Source organism: Anser cygnoides, chromosome 8 (assembly GCF_040182565.1).
Source record: "Anser cygnoides isolate HZ-2024a breed goose chromosome 8, Taihu_goose_T2T_genome, whole genome shotgun sequence".
Classification (NCBI taxonomy): Eukaryota; Metazoa; Chordata; class Aves; order Anseriformes; family Anatidae; genus Anser; species Anser cygnoides.
This window is the reverse complement of record NC_089880.1, coordinates 14,007,418-14,030,323: the sequence shown is the minus strand read 5'-3', so window position 1 is coordinate 14,030,323 and position 22,906 is coordinate 14,007,418. Positions and strand designations below refer to the sequence as shown.

Genomic DNA, 22,906 nt, shown 5'->3' with positions numbered 1-22,906 from the left:
CGTCCGAGGTTGCCATGTCCAGGCACTTCGTTCCCTTAGCAAGCTCGTTAAACGCTAGGGGAAGAAATCAACGTCATACTAAAACACCTCTGGGGGAAAAGCACTAAAGCAAAGAAAAAAAAAGAGGGGGGGGGGGGGGGTTGGAAGCTGTTGCTTTGTCAGTGCTCCAGCGCAGGGGAGCCCACCACCACCGTGCTGCGCAGGCACGGGCCAGTCGCCACGCCGCGTCCCAGCCAGGCTTCCAGCAGGGAGGTTTCCATCCCTCGGTACCCGCAGGTGGCTTTTTAAAGCTGCCGAGTTAACTTTTAGCCCAGGCGGAGGACGAGTTTTGTGGGGACGGAGCACGCCCAGGAGAGGCCTGAGGAGCGCCCTCTTCTCCTGCCGTCGCCCCGAGGCCCGCAAACGCCACTGAAGGCCGCGGCTGCGGAGGCAGAGCTGCGCGGCACCCACCAGCAGCCCCCACCGCCCTCTCCGCCGTTTCTCGCCCGGTTTCCAGCGCCCTTCTCCCCTCACGGCCGGCGGGGGCAGGCTGCGGGAGGCGGCCCCGGCCCCGGCCCCGCCCCGGCCCCGCTCCCCCCCCGCTCCGCCTCCGCCGCAGCCGCACCGAGACACAAAAAGCGGCTGGGGCCGGGCCGGGGCCATGACGGAGACCACCAAGACCCACGTTATCCTGCTGGCCTGCGGCAGCTTCAACCCCATCACCAAGGGCCACATCCAGATGTTCGGTGAGGCTCCGCGGGGGGGGCGGCCCGCGGGGGGGGCCCCGGGGGCGGCGGGGCCGGGGCGGCTGTCCGCGGGCCGTGTGGTGCTGAAGGCCGGGAGGGAGCAGCAGCAGCAGCAGCAGCAGCAGGAGGAGGAGGAGGAGGAGGAGGAGGAGGCGAGGTCCCGGCCTCGCCAGCAGCCGGAGGCCGCCGAGGAGGACGGCCCCGCTGTGGGGAGCGGCACAAGGCGCGGGGGGGGCCCCGTTTTCGCTCCGCTTTGTCGCGGCCCTGCCCCTAAGACCCCCGGGGCCGTCCTGGCAAAGGCTCCCGGCAGCGTCCGCGAGCCCGCGGTCTCCGCAGCGCTTTTATTTCCCCCCCCGGCTGGGGAGGGAGGAGGGAGGGACCGGGCCAAGCAGCTACAGCCAGGTATGGCGTAAGTGAACGAAAATCCGGGCGGCCGTCGGAGGGACCGGGCTGCCCAGCCTCGCGTTGGATAATCGGCCGCAGGAATCGGAAACGTTGCCGCGAGGTGGTCGGTATCCCCGAGCGGCCGTGAGGTGCTCCGGGCGGCGGGGGTGCTGAAAGCACCGCTCCAGCCTGCTCGGGGAAAAGGCAGGCAGGGAGGAAGGGCAGCCGCTGTCAAAGACAGCCTGGCATGCCATAAACACTGACTGCCCGGATAAAGCTCGGGCTGCCTGGAGATCCCCGCACAAGCAGCCACTCGCCTGAGGACGGGGGTTCTGCGAGGGTGAGTTGTCCGCTGCAGGCCGCCCCGTGGCACGGAACGGGGGGAGATCGGCTGGCGCCTCGCACACGCCTTCCCAGAGCACGCAGAGAGGATCCGTCCCTGATGGCTGACGGGGGGTTTCAGGCTGGAGAGCGGATGCTGAAGGTCTTGTGCTACAGCTGGGGAAGCATCCCTGGGGTTTCTGTAAGCTGTATGCGGGTTTCTAAGCACGCACACCAAAAAAAAAAAATTGAAACCAGCTTGGGGTATTTCTGCATCAGGCCTTGTTTTTGTAGATCATAATGAGATGGTCAGCAGGCTAGAAAATAACGGCTTTCTGGATGCAAATGATCACACTGCAATTTCTTTGCCTAAGTGCGAGCAGATTTCCTGGACACCAATATACCCAGAACTTCAAAAATCCCATTCCCTAAGCTAAAACCAGTCGCAAGCAAAATGGAACAAGAGGAACTATTTAAAAATCAAAACGTAATTAAATGAAATTACAGGGTGTTGGTTGTGACTATAGATAAAACGGATTTCTGTAATCCATATTATTAGAGATGACATTCTGATTAAGAAAAGTAAAACTAAAAATATCAACGTGGCCCATATTCAATGGACTAAAAAACAGTAACAACATTTATTTTAGAAAATAAGGGTCGGTAAAATAATGCTTTGCAGTTGACACACAATGAGATTTTTTTTCTTTTTTTTGGCTCAGTGCTGTTCAGTATCTTTTATCAATGACCTGGAAGAAAATATATAATCCCCGCTGGTAAAAAGCGCCAATGACTCCGAAGTGGATAGAACAGGAATTAATGATGATAACGAGTCAGTTGTGCTGCCCAACTCGGTCTGTTTGATAGAAATGCCTTACTCAAACAGTGAAGTCAAATGCAAAGTCATGTGTCCAGCGAGGAGGAAAGCACGTCACATATAAACAACAGGCAAACAAATGTCTTCTGCCAAACGGTGATGTTGTCAAGGACTGAGGAGCAACCGTACGTAGTGCACTGCATACAAACAATGTGATGCTGTAGAAAAAACAGCGAGTGCAATCCTTGTGCATGCGAGCAGGGGAGTATCAAGCAGAAGAAGAGAGGTTGCCTCGTTTTTACATACTGCATTAGCAAACCCTTCCTGGAAGAACAGTAACGAGAATTACATTAGCTCCGGAAACCAGGCTTTATGGCGAGAGTGGAGAGAGGCTCGGTCTAGATTTACAAAAGCCACAAAGGAGCAACGAGATCATGGCCTAGGGGTGTCTGCACGAGGGAGGGATGTGGGACTGGGGGAGGGCACTTCTCTTGGCACAGCAGGGACTGATGACGTGCCAGGAGCAGGTTGGGATGCCACACAACTTCAGACTAGAAATCTGGCGTGTGCTTTTGAGTGAAATTAATCAACGACTAGGAAAAGACATTCAGGCACCTGGTGGATTTTCCGTCACTGGAAGGCTTTAAATCAGGACTCAGCAGTTTTCCAGGAAGACATGTTTTAGCTCAGAGAGGATGGCTTGATGTGGAAATTTTTTGTCTGTATGTCCTGGAGAGATCCTGGCCTGTAAGGTCCTGAGAAACTTGGACAGGGACAAGAGAGTCTTCTACGTCTAAAGGACATGGAAATTAGTTCCTAAATCCCTGTACATTTTTGTTTGAGGACTCCCTCACCCCCATTTAAAAGAGGAATCATATGAGGGCAGGGGAATCATGACCAAAACTTGTCTTGCTCCTTGAGCTCTGTGCTATGACAGCCCAACAAAAAGAGTGTCCTATCTTGTAAATGCTGTATTTCCAAGAGCTGAATTTGTGCAAAATGACTGTCTTTATTTTTTCAGATAAATATTTGGGCTTCATTGGCCTGTTACGGTTTGTTGCTTACCATAAAGAGATACCATTTATCTATTTAATTCGTGGCACCAGTTAAGCTAAGAGGACATATAAGACTTGCACTGGCATGCCACTATAGACATACCACTGTACGCCCATCACATGTCTCAGTCTGGATCTTATCATGTTTTATTCAGGGCAAACCCCTGTCTATGCCCATAGGAATTTTTCCTGAATGAGAGATGGGTTAGTTATCTGAAAGGCTCTTCTAACGGGGGAAATGTTTCCCCGATTTTTTTTTTCCCACTGGACGTGAATTTAAGACTCACTATCATGATGCTCAGGTTTGCAGGAAGCTGGGAACTTGTCCCAACCCCAGACCTCCAGCTGCAGCCCGTGGCTGACCCTGGCATCCATGAAGGTACTGCAGCCGGGCTCCTTCCCTCTCCACCAGTTCCGTGGCTGGGTCACAGGCTCACCAAGCAAGCCTGATTTGTGCCTGTGTATATACAATAAACATCATACATAAAAGCTAATAATTAACACAAAACATAAACTTCACATATAAGGAAAAGGAGGTGAGATGCTGTGCTGTAGAGCTGTCCGTTTTAAGGGGTTGCGACAACACCCACATAGCCCTGAAAACACTTTGAGTTATTTGTGGTGTTGTATGTGCTCTGAGATGTACGTGTATTCTGAGTCACAACTTTAAGTTGTATTTTCTATATTTATGTGGCAACAAGAAACTCAGCCCAGGACGTGGGGCGCGGGGGGGAAGGAAAGTCGGGAGGAAAGAAAAGTGCAGAGGTGGTTTAATGAGGCTTTAACATGATCACCGGTGGGCTTCAGCCTGCGGTGAGAAGCACCCATCCTGGCCTCACTGCAGTTCTGCTGCTTCCTTCCCCATGCGAGCAATGCCACCCAAAGGACAAGAGCCAACGGGCCAATGTCAAAAGCAAAATACTATCTGCATGGTGATGCAAACATACTGGAGCATGTGCCGGCGCTCTGCCAGCTTTGACAAGTAAAGCGTTTCCCTGCCATGTCCCAGCACAGGGAACCCCAGCACAGCTGTGGCTCCTCCAGAGCACAAAAGCACAGGGCAGCCTCCAGAGCAAGATGGAAAGCGTACCTTAAATTAAAAAATAAAAAAGAAAAGAAAAAAAAGAAAATGCAGTTCACTTTGAAGGTAGTCTTGGGCATAGTACTGGGATTAAAGGTGTCCCTGTGCAAGGTCACAGGCTGGAGGGTTGGTGTGGTTCCCTCTCAGGGTGTTTCAGGGTTGGAAAGGGAGGTAACGAAGTGCTGGAGCTGAGGGGAAGAGCTTCTGTTGGGTGAGCTGCTTTGTAGCACTGCGTGGGAAAGGGCTTGTCCTACCCCATAAATGTATGAGATCTGTGGGGTTGTCCCAATAATTCCTGCAAACCGAACCTCAGGGACTGGGAGGAGGTGTACCAGGTCAATCAAAATGCAGTGCTTTAATATTGATTTTTTGTTTGTTTGTTTGTTTTTCTTAAATTATAGATCAAAAGGTTACTCTTCCAAATGCAATATTTCCCATTTTGGCACTTCTGACACACGTCAAACCTGACCTGCACACTCCTCCACTCCCATTTTCCCCTCTGTTCATCAGGCTTTGGTTAGCGGAGTGTTTCCTGGCCTCTCTGCCCTGGCAGAGGACGGTTTCGAGCCCTGGTGGTGCAGTGCCCATGGGATCCTGGAGGCTGGGGCATGGGGGATGCTCAGAGCTGGATCTGAAGGCAGCACTTTGGGCAAACCCCAAGGAAAGGGCCACGGTGCTGTTATTTCACTCTGTCAGAGGCGTCTGGTTTTATTTACACCAATTTTTTTCTGCACTATCAAGCACCGATAGCGAGCGGGTGATTTTAATTAAATCTATGGTGTCTGCCTGCATCCAGGCTTCCTCATCCGCTGCAGCTTGGTTTATCGAGCTCTGGGTTGCTGAGCAGGGGCTCTCAGCACCCTATGCGCTTTACGTCTGTTGGGCCATGGATATGCCCACACACTTCATTTCGCACAGCTCCGAGCCCTGGACACGCATAGAGAAGCAGAGCTTGTGCACTGGGGCTATCTCAAGCCCTGAAATTCAGCAAATCTCCACTGCCTTCCCTTCTCCACCCTTTTTGTCTAACAAGAACTGAACTTTCCCCATATTTGACGTGCATCTGTCGTTGAGGTGAGTTTGTATCCCAGCCAGTAAGACGGGTAAAAAAATCTCTCTGACACCATGAAATACAATGCAGTAGTCTGAAATACAATACTTCTGAAAACAGTGGCAGAGGGCTCCGCCATTAAAAGTAAAAGTCTCCGTTGCTTTGCTTCTTAAGAGAATTTGAGCTATTAAAAATCCCAGCGGGCCGGGCCGCTCGCTGCTTGTTCAAAGCAGCCCTTGGAGCTCCGCTGCGCTACGTCAGTGAGCTTTGGAGCCAAAAGGACCGAGCCTGGGAAGGAAAGGGGAAGGAAAAAGCAGGGGCTGAGGCTTTTGCCACTCTTGTGTTGTTTCAATAGCCTGAATTTCAGGAGTCACGTTGTCTTACTAGTTGAGACAGCTAAAGTGCAAGGCAGCTTAATGAGCTCTGCACTGCCTGGAACAGGGCTGGGAGAGACGGGTGAGCAGAGGGACAGCTCGTCCTGTCCCCTTTTCCTGAAGTGCAAAAATATCTGCAGATGACCAGAAGCAAAACTCCCCCTCTAGCAAAAGCTCATCAGGGATGTGAGAGAGGCTTTGCCTCTACAGCCAGCACCACGAGCAGGAAGCGAAGGCTGCCTCATGCTGCCATTTCATCCCCCCTGAGATCTGGCCACGCACTTAGGTCCAGTGATCGACGATCAAGGTGGGCGAGGGGGCTCAGGGCGGGCTGGAGGACATCGCAGATGGCGAGGAGCGGACTCGGGCCTGGCTTTGCTCCCCACTGTGGTGCCAGAGCGTGGTTGGGCTCGGGGAGCGCTGGCAGCAGAGGGATCAGCAGAGCCAGGAGAGAAGTTATTTATAACCCTCCAGGTGAGTTATCGGACATCGGAAGTCGTAGCAGGGCAAACTCCACTCCTCCGTGCTCACGTCTCAGCATCCTTTATGTTAACTTGGGCTGCCCTCTGAAGCGCCCTAGAGGAGGACCCACTGACCCCCAGCTTCCATCATCTCCAGCATCTCATCCCATCCTTCTGATCCACAGAGCGGAGGAGCTTCCCCAGCACCATCAAAACTCCATCAATAACCGCTCAAGGATCCTCCTAAACTATTTATAAGCTCTTAAATATTTAGCAGTATTTATTACAGCTGGTGAGGCTCTGCATTGTCTCTAAAACAACACCACCTGCTGAAACGTGCCACGTGCTACCTTCTGCTTCAACCAAACGCAAGCAAACCCAGAAATCCACTCCTACAACCTCATTCAAGCAAGAACCAGGGGCTCCGCTTCCATTTCAAAACCAGAGGCTCGCACTAAGATGCTCACACCTCCTGCATGGTCTGCCCTGTTACTTTTGAGCAGCAGCCCATGGGATGTTGAGGACATCGCCTAGCTGCGTGCTGTGCCCACATCGCTCCTGCGACCTTGGGCACGTCGCTTCAGTTCTCCCAGCTGGTGCCTCTAATACAGCAGAACCAGCTTTGGATTTTGAGGAGAAGATGCGGAAGAGCTCCCGTGGAGCATGGGGAACCCGGACGGAGCAGCTTTGCTTGCAGCTTCTTTGCTTGGTGCCTCAGTGAATGGGGGTCTCAGGAGCCACTGTGCAACCGCACCCCGGCAGGGGCAGTGCCCATCCCTGCCCCACCCAGGGCTGCACCCAGGCAGCACACTCGCTGGGATGTGCTGCCAGAGTTTGGATATGCAAGAAAAGCCCCATTTGATTGCACAGGAAAGGAAGCCAGTGGAAAACAAGTGAAAGAATCCATTTTTTTTCTCCTTTAAAAAAAAAAATGCTCTTGGTGACAGGGATGTACCAGCCAGCAGCTGGCTGCGATGGGGAGCGGCACCTCTCTGGGGACGAGCAGCGAGGCACCTGTCCTACATCCACCAGCATCCTGGCAGAAGAAGAAGAGGACCATTGCCACGGCAGGATAATGAAAATATTTGCCATGTGCCTTCTGCTGCTGAGTTTGTCCTACTTGACTCTATCCGCAGGCCCGAGGCAATAAAAGCCATTCCCAAAGCGAGCAGTTGGGAATAGCTGGAACACGCTCACCTTTGTTTGCCAAAGGGTTTATTTTGGTCACTGATATTTGGGCTCTAATCAAAGTAGAGACACAGCCATGCGATGCAAGTTTGGGGTCAGACCCTGGGGGGAACGGGAGGATCTTTGTTGTGGGCTGGTGTTTCCCCCCGAAATGGCCAGTGGGTTCCTTGGGGGAGACAAGCAATGAAAAAAGCAGCCATCAGAGGTGGCACTCACATCCCCAGGGGTTCATGGCAAAACCAGACCACTTGTCCCTGCAACACCTTCTTTCCTTCCTTCCTGCTCGGGAGGGCACAGCTCTGCACCGTTCCCTGCTCCAGTTCAGTGGGCTTGGGGCATTTTGTCCTCAAATGCTCACCTGTAATCATTTTGGCCCGTTTCTCTCTAAACACTGCGCTGGAAGAGGAAGGAGCTCGGCACCTTTCTCCCGCAGCGGGTCGGACCTGCAGAGCCTGGGCCCACCTGGAGGCGTCGGCACAGCTCTGGTGCCAGCAGCAGCTCCCATAACCGTGCCCCTGCACACGTTGCTCCTCAGCTCCGGGGTGGGATCACCCAGAGGGGAAAAGCACCCTGGCCCGGGTTAGGCTCTCCCTGCGATGTGTCTTCTCAGGCTCCGTGACAGGGACCCAGACGGACTGGGACTGGCCTGATCCCTTCCAAGGCCCCATCTGGCTGGGTCTCGTGTAGGTGCTCTGCTCTTTGTAGGTCAGCTCACTGGGAAGTGACTCAGCCTTCAACCTTCTCTCTCTTTTGTTTTTTTTTTTTTTTTTAAAGACAGGATGCCACAGATGGCAATGGCCTGAGCCTCCTTACTCATCCTTCAGGCGGCTCTCCAGGGCCCAGGGGGGTTGCAGGGAGGATATGCAGGCGCTGCACCTCTGGAGGCTTTAAAACCTTGGCTTCCACCTCTAGTATCAAGGTATCCTGCTGGCTGGTTCTTTTCTGTGCCTGTGAAAAGCCATTAAAAGAAGAGTGCAGCAACAACTGAAGCCATCTAGCATGGAAGTCCCTCCCGATTTTCTTCTTTATCCAATGCCTGGATGCAGCTCAGGACTAAAGGGGTGGGGGGAAAGTGTAACGGAGCAATTATCTTGGAGATGAAAAATCATTAAGCATTAACGGGGCTTAATGGGATAGCTCTACCCCCTCCTCCCGCTTCTTTGGAAAGTGAAGCTTTCCTTGGAGAGCAGCCAGGGCTTGTTTTTGCGGCAGGGACATCGCCGTGTGCCCTGGGGAGCGGGGCCGCCGAAGCCAGGAGGGCAGGCGAGGAGTGCTGGGGGACAGGGAAACGACAGGTTTGTCACACAGCTCGGCCTAGAGAGCTGCCCCAGCCCGGTGCCCAAATTCATTTTTCAGCATTATTTGAAGGCCCAAGTGGATGCAGCCACAAATACATCCCCGATTTGGCATTTGGAGTCATGTATATATATATATATATATTTGTATACATCACTCAGTTAGGCTGAGAATAACTGCTGGCTCTTTGCCTGACTTAGGCACAGGGTATGGAACAAGATTTAGACCCAAAAGTGCTGCTGGCTAAAGGATAGAGCATTGTGCTTGCGTATCTGGGTCACTGGTCCCCGCAGGAGCAGGAATTTTGGCTGGGGGGAAGGCACCCGGCCTGCCCTCGGTGCCTGTGCGGGGTTGTAGCAGTGGCTCCGCAGCATCCCCCGGGCTGCATCTCCTCGTCTGGGAGAAAACAAAGGAGAGAGGAACTCTTAGGGGCGGGGATGAATCGGGGACAAAGGCAAAACATTTGAAATCACACCTTAAAAGATTAAGCACAAGGAATATTTGATTTCATTAACATCAATTGAGGCGATGGAGCGGCGCCAGTGGGGCGGAAGCGTTACAATTAAATATAGTTGGTGAAAATCTCCAAAAAGAAATGTCTCTTAAATAAGCAGCGATTTCCTAGCAGGGGAGCAGGATGCTATTTCTGGAGCGATCTGGACATAAAACAATCGTTTATCGTTTCTGTAGCCCTGGAGCACGCCCTGTGATCAGTCCTTGCCTCACCATCGTCTCGCAGGGGGCGGCAGTGCCAAAACCACACAAAATCCGCTCATGGCAGAGGGGAGGAAGGCTGGGCTGGGGACACAACCCCTGCCAGCGGGGAGGTGTCAGCAGGACCCGTGTCCCCCCAGCCGGGCCCCTTCTGTCCTTCGCTGGCCCGGTAATGGTTGGTGCCTGACGGTGTGGACGTGGTGGTTTTTGGCACATGGCACCAGGCAGAACCGAGCTGAGGAAGGGCCTGGAGGCTGGGGTGCAACGAGAGCAGCTCAGCCCTGCTCTTCTGGCCACAACGCTGGAGAAAAGCCCACCGCCGGCACCAGGATGCTCAACAGCAGCCCTCCTGCTGCTCCGTGTGACGTCCCCAGCTCCTGCCCCGTCCCACCAGGCACCGGCACTGGTGAAGGGGAGACTTTAGAGGATGCAGAGAAGCATTTCAGCTCCCACCACCGACATTTTCCTCACCAAAAAGCTGTTTCATTTCAGTCCAGCCCCGCTCTCAGGCCAGCCTCAAGAGCCATCGGTTTGGAAACCTCGTCACCAGGCTGAGCGCAGTGACAAACAGGCCAGGAACCCAACAAAGCTGGGACCCAGACTCCCGAGACCAATGGCTGTCCTGACAAAATCTCAGTGTTTTTTTTTGTTTGTTTGTTTGTTTGTTTTTTTTTTCCCAAGCAGCAATCTTTGCGTAAGCAGGGAGATAAGGCCGGGAGCTGCACCGACGGCTGACCGTAAGGAATACAGATGAGAAGAGGAATGCAACACCATTGCATTATCTTTGGCACCCCCATGTCTGCAGGGAGTCTTCAACCTGCTCCCCACAAGCAGCATGCTCTGCATGAATATACAAGTTTTATCTAAAAAGGCATTTTCTGAGAGGGTGTAACGGCCCAGGGCTTTGGAGGAAGCACCAAGCACCGCACTGTCAGAGCAGTCATGACTACTCAAAGCAATGATCCAACAAATCCAGCATCCCACTTCCAGCTCCAGAAACTGAGAAAAAACAACCAACCAAACAAATAAACCCACAGGTCATACTTTGGCATGGAGCAACTCAGCTTAACCCCACCGTGTGCACAGCACCGCTGCTTTTGGGCTGGAAGACCCAAAGGCAGACAAAGACTCACCCTCAGCCCTTTCAGCACTAGTCATGACCTCCACCACTTTCCACCATCCACGCCGTGGGCACTACCATCCCCTCTTAGAAGACCTGAAGTGATTTGCTCTTGCCTCATGTAGAGGACGACACTCAAGGCTGGATAAGCTTATGTGTTTGGACAGGCATGGCTACGGCTGCCTGTAGCTTTCTCCATCTCTACACTGAAGAGTAATTCAGTCCAAGAAAATTAAATCTGTGGGGAAAAAAAAAAACACAAGGCTTTAATGCGGTTTTGTGATTACAGCACTGATGTGCCACAAACTCAAACCATCGTCTTGTGACACCCCAAAGCCATGGTGCCACCTGCCCCAGGTCCCCTGCCGCTGTCCCAGCATTTATCTTCTGTCTTTTGGTATTTGGTATTTCTGTCCTGTATTTCTGACGTAGATGTCAAGCTCTTGCAAATGCAAATCCCAACTTTTAAATATATATTTTGAAGAGCAACAGAATCCTTACATGTTTCTCAAGAGACTGATATGCAGTTAGATAGCAAGTGAACAATTCAGAGCAAGAACATCCACCTCCTCCCTCCCGTGAGCTGCACCGCCAGGGGCACCTGGACATCCGAAAGGGTTTGTCCTCCCGAGGCTGTTGGACTTGCTGTAGAAACGGGCAAGCACTTTCTCTGCCTACAGCTGCTGGAATTATACAGGATTTCTTGGGCTTCCACTCCTTCGCTTGCAGGTGCCTAGAGGGTTTTCCGAAGGGCGCTCAGGTCCGATCTCTCCTGAGAGCCGCTGCGGAGAGTATGCGGCGCAGGTCGGGGGCAGTGCCCAGGGATGTGGGGTCAGAGCTGGGCTAGCTCACGCTCACACAGCCCTCAGCAAGTGGGTATCTGTCTGAATTTTTTGGTTCTGGCCACCAAAAACTTGGGCCCAACTAAGAGTATAGGTCACCTTCACAACCATGAAGCCATTCTGCTTTCCTTAGAGTGAATTTGACAAAGATGCTGCACACAAATAGGAAGCTTGGAGGTGAACAGGTTAGTGTTTTCAGTCTTCTTTTGGCAAGGAAAATCAGTCCAGGGCAAAGCAGGAACTAATGAGAGGATGTGTTAATTTAAAAGTCCACAACCATTTTTGTTAGAGAATTTATTTTTTTCTTAGTATTTTAAATGCAAAACTTATACGCTATGCTGTCTTTTTAAATTTTTTTATGTATTTATTTTTTCTCCTAGTCTGTAAGAGATCCCAGGGCAGGTTCAGGGAAAAAAAAATATACAATTTCCCCCTTCACAATTGATTAACTTTAGAGGTATTCATGGAAAGGCCATTAACATGAAGGATGTGGGGCTGTTGGAGTGGGTCCAGAGAAGGGCACAAAGATGATCGAGGGGCTGGAGCACCTCTCCTACAAAGAAAGGCTGAGAGAGCTGGGGCTGTTCAGCCTACAGAAGAGAAGGCTTCGGGGTGACCCCATTGCAACCTTTCAGTACTTAAAGGGGTCTTATAAAAAGGATGGAGAAAGACTCTTTACTCAGGTGGATAATGACAGGACGAGGGGGGATGGTTTTAAACTAAAAGAGGGGAGATTTAAATTAGGTGTTAGGAGGAAATTCTTCACTCAGAGGGTGGTGAGGCACTGGCACAGGTTGCCCAGAGAGGTTGTGGATGCCCCATCCCTGGAGGTGTCCAAGGCCAGGTTAGATGAGGCCCTGGGCAGCCTGATCTAGTGGGTGGTGTCCCTGCCTATGGCAGGGGGTTGGAACCAGCTGATCCTTGAGGTCCCTTCCAACCCGAGCCGTTCTGTGATTCTGTGATTCTGTCGACATCAATAATGGCACACACAGAGCATCCAAGAGGGAGAAGCTGCCACTCTTTCCCTATGATTCCCCTTTTTAAAACACAAAATGGAGAAGAAAGGCTTTTTTTTTTTTTCCTAAGTGCATATTTGGCCATCACAGCAGGCTATAAAGGGAAGTCCCAGGGAAGTCACCACATAATCCTCACTCCGCAGCTGTAAATGGGAACAAAGCTCCCTTTCTCCAACGCTCGTACATTAAATGCACACAGGAGTCTGGGGTCAGAGCAAGATTTTAGGCTTTTCTGGGGACTGGTTCAGTGTTTGTGGAGGTCCTGAGCATGCACAAGGGGCTCTCAAGCTTCTGCATAGGGTGTTTTTATGTACATAACTTATACCACGCATAGCAATAATCATGCAGTAGCACTGATTTTAGCAACCTGCCCAAAAGGGGACAGCCTCCTCCACCCAACGCCCCTACTCCTCTCAAACACCCTTTCCAGCCCATTTTCTCTCCCATGGTGACCCTTATCACAGGGCTGAGCAAGCCAAGATGTCCTCCCTGCTCCTCTGCACAAACCAAATTATTCAACCCCATTTTAATTTCTTCAGACACTGGCAAGTACAGGGCACAAGGACTGGGAAGAAAGCCAGAGAAAGGATTTAGGGGAAGCCTAGGAGGTGCACGAAGGCTGACGAATGTCTCACTGGCTGTCCCAGAGGCATGGCAATCACAGTACCGTTCTTGACTTCTATCTGTCCCAAAAGCTGTTTTCATGAATAATATTCCTTTTTCTGCATGTCAAAACTTGGAGGAACAAAATAATTTTTTGATCAGCCCTGCAGAAGACAATAAAAGCCAGTGGAGGATGAAGATGTTGGAACCCTTGCCTAAATGATGGAAATTACTAATTTTGGGGGGGCGTGAGAGGTACCAGATTCACAGCGGGGAGCTGAGGGTGCAGCTTTTAGGGCAAGGCAGGTGATGGCCATATGAAGCTGGAGGTGAACCCCTCAAAGGGCATTTGGCAAAGCCAAAAATATGGTTTTGCAGGGCTCGGTGGGTTGGGCTGGTGCACTGACCCCCTCTTGTTGTTCTCCTCCAGAGAGGGCCCGCGATTACCTGCACAAGACTGGGCGGTTCATCGTCATCGGTGGCATCGTCTCGCCTGTGCATGACTCCTATGGGAAGATGGTGAGTTGTCCCCGTGATCTCTTTCCTCTCTGTATGTGCCGTGCTGAGCGTCCTGGAGCCATGAGAATGCCTCCGAAAAGATGGAGAGGGATAAACCCACACAGGCTTTAGATAAAACTTGCAGCGAGACCCTGTAACCAACTAAAACCAGAGAGCAAAGAGAACTGCTGCCAAGCAAAGTGATGGTGGTCATTCTGCTTGGGTTGGGTTGCCTAAATGATTTTAAAACCCAATTTTATTTTGAGGAGAGCAGCAATACAAGTGAGCTTTAGAAGTGTGTTCTAGAGTTAAAAAAAAAAAAAAAAAACAGCATAGGAGAGGAGACGTTCTGCATCCTGGGTCTGCAGCCACCATACCCCAGGTAACTACGCTGACTGCTGCAGCTCTGAGAGGCAGCAGGACTCCCCCTCATCCAGAAAGGAGGAGCTTAAACCACTTTTTGCAGCTGTGTTTATGGGCCGTCTCCTTTTAATCTTCATTTTGATCGTTCCTTCGCCACTCTCCTGCAGGGCCTGGTCTCCAGCCGGCACCGCCTGACCATGTGCCAGCTGGCTGTGCAGTCCTCCGACTGGATCCGGTGAGTGGCCCCGATGGTCCTCGTGGTCCTCGTGGTCCCTTCCAGCCCGAATAGCCACCACAGGGACAGGCGCTAGGGCCAAGGGGCCAGCAAGCACTGACCCGCAGGAGGCCCACATCTGAGGTGGGACCAGCAGCTCAGCTGCCTTCAGGAGGGAGGGTCATAGCACACATAGACACGTCCAAGCCAAGTGGAATTTGGGTACGAAGAACAGGAAGGAGCCTGGGCATGGGCACACGCGTTCAGGTCCTGTCCCACACAGGGGACTGTGTGAGGAAGGGACAAGTGGGGATGAAGCCGTCAGGAAGAGCTGGGTGGAAGGGCTGGAGGAAGGAGACGTGAGGACATCAGCCAATGCTGTTGCTCCTGCAGGGTGGACCCCTGGGAGTGCTACCAGGACACCTGGCAGACCACCTGCAGCGTGCTGGAGCACCACCGTGACCTGATGAAGGTGAGTGCCCTTACGCTGTAGGCACCCTGCGACCTGATCCCATGCCAGGATCAGGCAGCAGACACCATCCTCCACCCAGCTGGTGCTTCTGAACCCAGAGGTGGGCACCAAAGACCAAAACAGAGAAGATGCAGACAATTGCCTGACCTGGAGGAGTGTGCAAGGCCCCTTGCCACAGCTATTGTGTGCTCCTCTTCCCTGCATGCAAAAGCAAATGGAGCCCTTCGGATCAGCTACTCGTGCTGTCACCAGTAAGCGGGGGCCAAGCAAGGAGCAGTAGATAACATGGAACACTTCCTCTAAAGCAGAACTTCATTGCTGTGCAAAAACTGCTTGGAGGTGGGCTCACCAGCACACTCATCTACCAGGGCAAAACGTGAGGAGTGGCTTCAGTCTCACGGCCTCTCAGTCAGATGTCACCTCCAGCCAGGGATGATGGCCACCTGAGCCCCGTGCACACCAGGAGCAGGAGTGGAGGCAGTCCTGCCAAATGCCCAGGCAGAAGTTCTCAGAACTTACGAGCACCTCCAAGCGACAGAGGTTGCACCTGCCTGTACACAAGACAACAGCAACTTTGCCAGCCTTAAGGGCCAGTGCAAAAACCCAACCCCACTGTCCTGAGCCATAATCACAGCTCGTTGGGCCCAAGACCCATCTGGTGGGGTCACATAGCAACAAGAATCCTAAAATGAGTCTGGATGTGTCTGTCACTAGTGATGACCTTCGTCTTTGGGTACAGGGACTTGCTGCTGGGGTGGTAAAAGTTCTGGGAGGCACCTCCAGCCTTGGGGAAGCCACCCTTTCAATTAAACTTCTTCCTTGCTGCAGAGAGTGACTGGCTGCATCCTCTCCAACGTCAACACCCCCTCCATGACCCCCGTGATCGGACAGCCCCAGAACGAGTCTCCGCAGCCCATCTACCAGAACAACAATGTTTCCAACAAGCCCACCGCAGGTAGGTGGCACTGAGGGTGTAGAAGAGGAGCTGGCCACCCGGTCCTCAGATCCCAGCCCAAGCAACCAAACACATGCCTCTTTGGGTTGAGCTCTCCTGAGCTGCTCCAGCTCGTCCTCCTCCACCACTAATGGTAGAGCAGGGGTTTCCCTCATCCTCCTCACAGGTTTTTGGTGTGCTGGCACCACTGGAGATAGGGAATGGCAGGGTGCTTGAACTCTTTGCAGCCCTGGGATCCCCAAGATTGACCGGAGGCACCTGCCTCATGACTCATACTTATTTTTGGTTGGTTTTCCTAAATCAAACAAAAGATTTCTATACCTCCATGTTAAGCTGCCCCATGTCCATGCTCCTGATGAAAACCACTCCAGCTCCCTCTGCTCTCCTGGCTGCATATTTCTGCCCTTCCCTGCTCCATTTGAAAAAAAAAAAAATCATTTTTTAGCTGGCCTGGGTCAGGTCTTTCAGCAGGCTCCATTGCACCCGATGGATATTTGGTTATTTGACGGCTGAGCTGTCTGCCAGAGGAGGTGGTGGAAGCTGCTGTCCCCATGTGTGGGAGCCTCCCGTACTCTGTGCGAGTGGTCAGCCGTGGACAAAGCCTGTCCCCATCTTACCTCTTTTCTTCTCTGCCTTTAGCAAAGATCCTGGGGAAAGTGGGAGAAAGCCTGAGTCGGATTTGCTGTGTTCGCCCGCCCATGGAGCGCTTCACCTTTGTGGGTAGGTACAGGAGACACCCAGCACCACCTCCAGGCCCTTTCTCCCTCCCCAGCACCCCTGCCAGGCACTAGCACCTCTCTTCTGCCTCCCCCCAGATGAAAATGCCAACCTGGGGACAGTGATGAGATACGAAGAGATTGGTGAGTACCCAGCCCCTCGCTGTGCTGCGCCAGTGCTCAGCAGTGCAGGAACCCTGGTGGCAAGGGACCTGGGACCATCACCTCCCCAGGGCCCTCCACATTTCTCTGTGGATCAAGCCCCCGCAGCAGACCACAGAGCACTTATGCACGTCCATAAAATGCAGAAATTACTCCTGTCCCTGTGGGATGTCTCACCTCCAGGGCAGAGCAGCCACCTAGGAGCAGACAGCAATGACACAGCAGCACACAAGAGGAGATGAAATAGCGTATGGGGTAGTTCAGGGTGAACTTCCTGTTTGGCACCACTGGGAATGCAAGAAGGACCGTGGGATCTTTAGCAGGACATGTTTTGGTGGGGGGGGGGGATTTTTTTGGTGGAAGAGGACTCACTCAAGCAGAGCAATGGGATGACAGCAAGGAGGGAAGGAGCCCAGCCCTGTTTGCCCCACCTCTGAGCTTTTCCGCTTCCTTCCTTCAGAGCTCCGCATCCTCCTGCTCTGCGGCAGTGACCTGCTGGAGTCCTTCTGCATCCCTGGCCTCTGGAATGAATCTGACGTGAGTTGCCGCTGGGACCCCTGTGCACCTTCCCCAGGCTCCATCCCTCCTCCGCTGCCGCCTCCCCTGCACCCAGTGCTGCCGGGAGCTGCCCAGGTCCTCCAGGCTCACAGGAGCCATCCCTGCTGTCCCCACCGGCCCCAGCCCTTGCCTCCCCTGCACAAGTAACCACGTCAGCAACCCTGCCCAGCTCTCCTGGCCTCCAAACCTGTGCCTGCTCGCACAGGGCCACCCAAGGCACAGCTGCTGCAGGGTAACCGTCTCCTAGGGGATTTTGAAGAATGGAATGCACTCCCATTTGTTTTCTCTTGGAAGGAGGCAGGATCAAGTAGGTGCATGCCCCAACAGAGTAAGGTGTCAAGGTAGGAAAGTAGAGGTTTACAAAACTGCCGTAAGAGAAGTGTTGTCCTGACATTAGAAATTAAAGACATTTGAAACAATATCAACAGCTTGCACTCAATAAAAGAAGAATGAGTAATAATAATAACAACAACAACAATTAAAGGAGAAAAAAATAATAATAAAGGAAGAAAGAAAAAAGGAATTAATACCAAGAAGAAAAATCGTCTTGAATCCTCAGCTAGATGCTGTCTGACACCATCTCACAGTGGGACAGTGAGCGAGCCAGCCGCAGTAATGGCTGTGGTGAGGTTGGTGGGGAGAGCAGGCATCTGAAACTACATCCACATGGCAGAATGCAAGGCGAGTGATGGAAAAGTTGCTTTTCTCCTCCCTTTCAAAGGCAGATCTGACCTGCAGCTGGCAAATGACCCCTATGGAGATGCCTAGCTCCATGTTTTGCTCAGGTGTTGGTGCTTTTACAGTGAACTGCTAGGATTCTGGCACAGTTCAGTGCTCTGAGACACGAGCCCATCTCAAACACCAGCCCTAGGGAGAGGGGATGGATTACTGACCTGCTCACCCCCTTCTGTGCTCTGAATCACAGCTGGTGACCGCTGGAAATAAAAAATGCTTCAGCCAGCTCTGGGCAAGTCACTTTGCCCCAGGCTAGTGGGAGCAAGCTGCGTGGTGCTGGGATCAGTGCCTCCAAACCTCTCGCCTTCCGTTCTGAGGAGAACCCGGCCATGGTGAGCCAGCCACGGAGCACCATCTCAGGGAGAACAGTAAATAATAATGTAAACACAAAGAGGGCCAGGGATGAAGGGCTGTGCAGACAACGTGCCTGATCCAGCAGTGCAGCTGCCGCCTCTTCCTCTCAAATCTCCAGTGAGGCAGAGTTCATGTCCTCCTCAGGCAACATCTGCTGCTGCTAGCCTTTCCACCATGACAGGTCCTCCCTAAAGCCTAACTTTGACCTCTATTAATAGAACTTAACCCTGTTCCTTTTTATTTCATCTACCACAGACCACTCAACATGTCACCAGCAGCACTCTTTAATAAATCCAAGTTTCTGCCAAAGGTTGTCCAGAAAGAGAGTAAATTTGAGGCTAGCTCCATCCAGACCTTTGCTAAACATTCATGGGGTGTGCAGCTCCATTTTGGGGGGGGGGGGCGGGGTAGGGTGGGATGGGAGATGATTTTTGCACTAGGAGGTTACAAAAACTCTCTTTGGGTTGATTCTAGATGGAGGTGATCGTTGGGGAGTTCGGGATTGTGGTGGTCCCCCGGGATGGAGCAGACCCTGATCGGATCATGAACCACTCCTCAATACTCCGCAAATACAAGGTAAGGGGATTCACAGACAGTCAGGGAATCAGAGAATACCCAAAGCTGGAACACACGGATCATTGAGTCCAACTCCTGGCTCCACACAGGACCACCCAAAAATCAGACCATGTGTCTCAGAGCATTGTCCAAACGCTTCTTGAACTCTGTCAGGCTCAGTGCCATGACCACTGCCCTGGGGAGCCTGTCCCAGTGCCCAACCACCTCTGAGTGCAGAACCTTTCCCTAACACCCAGCCTGACCCTCCCCTGTCCCAGCTCCATGCCGTTCCCTCGGGTCCTGTCGCTGTCCCCAGAGAGCAGAGCTCAGCGCCTGCCCCTCTGCTCCCCTTGTGAGGGAGCTGCAGGCCGCCATGAGGCCTCCCCTCAGCCTGCTCTGCTCTGGGCTGAATAAACCAAGGGACCTCAGCCATTCCTCACACATCTTTCCCTCCAGACACTTCATCATCTTTGTTGCCCTCACTGTTGCCCTTTGCTGCACCACTTCCATGAGATCAAACTTTCTCGTGAGCCCAAATGAGAGCCTCAAAGTGCCACCCGGCCTCACCAGCATCACACAGGGCGGGGGGCCCGGAGAATTCCACCTTGGTTTTGCCCCAGCTGCTTACTGGGATCAGCAATGGGGCCACCAAGCCCTGCCCAGGTCCCTATCATCAACTGGGCACTGGCAGACACCGGCTTTCGGACCATCCCTTTGCTTCTTTCTTCTTCCTCCCTCCACAGAGCAACATCCTGGTGGTGAAGGACGACTTGAACCACCCCATGTCAGTCATCAGCTCCACCAAAAGCAGGTGGGTGATGCTGAGGGCCTCCTGCTATGGAGGGGAGCAGGGTGCCCCCAGCCAACCCCTCCATTCATGGGGACACCACGGTGTTTCCAGCCCTGGTCAGCCCTGCAAAGGGGCCACGCAACCCCTCTGACCCATCCTCTTCTCCCACTTCCCCAGACTGGCCCTGCAGCATGGGGACGGACATGTCGTGGATTACCTCTGCCAGCCCGTAATTGACTACATCCTCAAGAGCCAGCTCTACATCAATGCCTCTGGCTAAGCACCTGAGGCCCTGCAGCAAGACAACCCTGTTGCCCCACGTCCCTACAGCTCTCCATCACACTTTTCTCTCTCTTTCTGTGTCTCCATCTCTCTCCCCACCCCACGGCCTCTCACTCCCGGCGCCGACGCTCCATAGTGCAGCAACATCTAGCGGCACAGCCCCGTGGGGAATGGTTTGGTCTCTCTTTTTTTGGGAACTGCCCTCCCCATCGTGTGTGGGGAGGGAGGGGGACAGAGATGTGCTCAGTGTGCTCGGGGAGGGAGGCAGCTCTGGCACACACCCCCCCCACACATGTCACTGGGAAATGGTCCCCCCGATCCAACCTCCCAGCATGCTCAGAGCAGGGGCTTCCTCTTTGGCATCATCTTACCCTACTTAAGCTCAATACATCTAGGTGGACTTTTTTTTTTTTTTTTTTAAATTAGTTGCAGCGTGAGCCCCATGAACCTTTTGTCCTAGTGCCCTGCTTCCAAATGAATCCTGGTGGGTAGTGGACAGGTGTAACGCAACTGGTTCGGTGCCCCACCACAGGTAGACCTCCTCAGGCCAGCAGCAGGACAACCCAGCCACCAAAATCCTTCTCTTGACCCTAAAAATTAAGGAGATGGTATTTCTGAAGGGGTAAACATTGTGGCCAAAGCATTACTTGCTGGAAAGTATGTCATGTCTCACCTTTCCTTGGCTGCAAGTGAGCCTAGCTCATCCCAAGGCAAGCGGAGCTGGGTGAGGCTATACTCCAGCCCCCACATCAGAGGGGATGGCCCACAGCACTTAGACAGGGACCTGCCATTTCCAAGGCCAAGAAGTGTGGGAGGAAGAAGAGGGATGAAGCAGGAGGCAACCCAAAGCCACTGATGAGAATTGCTTCAGGCCTGGCTGAGCTTCATGGAGACTGGGTCTTGCCTCATCCTCTAGCCTCCAGCTCTCTATTTCTACCTGTAAACTCCCCCCTTTTCCCTTCACTCCAACCCTTGAAGAGTTTATTAAATTCATGATATTTTCGCCCTCCCAAACTGGCTTTGGATATGCCACACGTCCCCTGGGACAAGCCGGTCTCCTACTTTCATGCCTGTTATGTGCCCTGTGTAACCTGCTCAGACAAATGCCCCAAACCAGGGCAGATAACATGGAGCAAAAGAAAATTAAGTCCTGCAGAGACAAGGGTTACTGAAGCGGGCTGCTCTCCTGCTGGGTGTGCCCAAGGTGGAAGGATCCTGCTTCTCCTGATGGCTCAGCCTCATGGAAGGATGACAGCCGCAAGGAGGAAGGTACAGTCCTGCTCTACTTCTCACCTTCTCCCCCCCCTTTGCTCCTTCTAACCATGTATCTCCAGTGTCTATAGCTCCTGGACCCATTCCCCAAAGACCCGGGCTGACGAGGCCTAGGGAACCCCCCGCCACAGCACGCCTGCTCTCCATGATCCCTAGGGCAGCGCTGTGACCAGCTGCTGGTCCCCAGCAAGGGCCAGTACTGTGCTGTCACACATGAAGGCTGAGACTCCTCCAGGGTGTCTCAGGGAAAGAGCTGAATTTACTTCTTCCTTAAAATCTACAAAGAGTCACGAGCTGGAAGCTTCAAAGACGGAAGCTTCCAAGACGAGACATTGCACTAAGCATGGTGACCTGCTGGACACTGCTGCCCTCTGTGCTGTAAATTTGCCACAGCCCCCTCCAGAGAAGGTAGCTGGTATCTCTGCAACAGCAAGCGACCTCGGGCAAGACAACATTGCCTACAAACCCCAGGTCCTCACAGCGCACAGGGCTTCATGAGCAGCAGCTAGCGGCTCCGCAGAGGAAGGCCCTGCCAAGTCCCAGAAGGGAAAGCATGAGAGAGAGACGTGACATGAGCTGCCCAAAGGCCAGAAGAGGTCTTTCCCTGTCAGGGATTTCCCTCCACGTGAAGGCTAGATCAGAAATGGCTGTGAACGTGGCAGCTTGCCAAGCAAGCTGAATCCCACAGCTCCAGCTCTGCTATCTGCAGGCAGTTGTGTACATACCTCGAGGGGTGTGGAGATACGGGAAAAACAAACCAGAGAGGGTGGCCAGAGCGTGCAGGAATCAGCCCGCAGAGATGCCCCTTCTCCTGAGATGTCCTTCTGCTAGTTTGAGCTGCTAACCAACACCCTACCGAGCCCCCTTAGCTAACACGTTGGGCAGGTACCCGTAGCTGGGTTTCTTGTCCATAAACACCCAATGTCTGTAAGCCAGTGGCTAGATTCCTCTAAATCCGTCGTCCTCACTGTCCCGTGTGGTCAGTTTTTCAGCCTCTCTGTCCTCTCCAACCCAGCACAGAAGTTATTCTAGACAACAGCCTCAGACATCACGCTCAGTTTTTAGCTCCAAGCTGGAGGAGAAAAAGTAATGTTAGAAGCCAGCCTCCAACAGACACACACACAGAGGGATTTTAACCTCTACGAAAAGTGAAGCAGCTTTGAAGAGGGAGGAAGGATGGTGGATTTTAATGGTGGAAATGGGAAAACAAAAGAGGAGACACTAAGAAGGAGTGAAGGTGGCACGTCTGAGAGCAAACTCAGATCCCCTTCTCCCTCCCTCCCTCAGGTACACGAGATGGGACGTGCGGGAAGCCAGCTGGCTTTCAATCTCATCGTGTTTAGGACGGCATGCCTTAGAGACATAGCGTTGTGATAGGGATGATGAATATATTCTGTCTTACTAGTCTTATCTACGCCTTCATGTATCCGCTCAGTAAAACTCACAGTACGGGGCGAGGATGGGGTGGGAGGGGGGTTTGTAACAGGTCAGTCAATGCTGGGATTGGTTTTGAAAACGGCTCTGGGTGGGTATGGGAAAGATCATCCCTTGAGATCCACGTAGATGGTGGGGAGGTGAGGAAGGGGGTTTGCAGCGCATGGGTGGGGTGGGAGGAAGCTCTTGTGTTTGGGTCCTTGAACCTCCGATTTTAAAGTGTGATTTGCTGAAAGAGAAATGGACTTCAAATGCCTTTTGGAAAAAAAATGTGGGGGGGGGGGGGGGGGTTGAAGTTGCCATGCCACCAATATCACTTTTGTGAAAGGTTTTGGAGCCTCATTTTTTTTCTTCTGTTGCTATATGAAGAAATTGGTCATTGACAAAAGAAAAGTCTTTATCAGCAAAATGTTTAAATTATGTAATAAACAAAAGAAAAGAAAAACAGATGCTGCTGGTGTCATCCTTCACCACTGCTGTGTCTTTTTAAACCAGTCC

The 22,906-nt window shown here is 52.6% G+C and overlaps 1 protein-coding gene across 1 annotated transcript; it reads left to right on the top strand.

Moving 5' to 3' along the window:
• Positions 1-565: 565 nt before the first annotated feature.
• NMNAT2 (nicotinamide nucleotide adenylyltransferase 2) lies at positions 566-22,855 on the top strand. The gene is made up of 11 exons (XM_067001807.1): positions 566-725; positions 13,479-13,567; positions 14,077-14,144; positions 14,517-14,595; positions 15,424-15,550; positions 16,190-16,270; positions 16,366-16,410; positions 16,889-16,965; positions 18,550-18,651; positions 19,374-19,441; positions 19,598-22,855. The coding sequence occupies exons 1-11, from the start codon at positions 641-643 to the stop codon at positions 19,698-19,700; spliced, it is 924 nt and encodes a 307-aa protein (XP_066857908.1). The 5' UTR covers positions 566-640; the 3' UTR covers positions 19,701-22,855.
• The last annotated feature ends 51 nt before the right edge of the window (positions 22,856-22,906 follow it).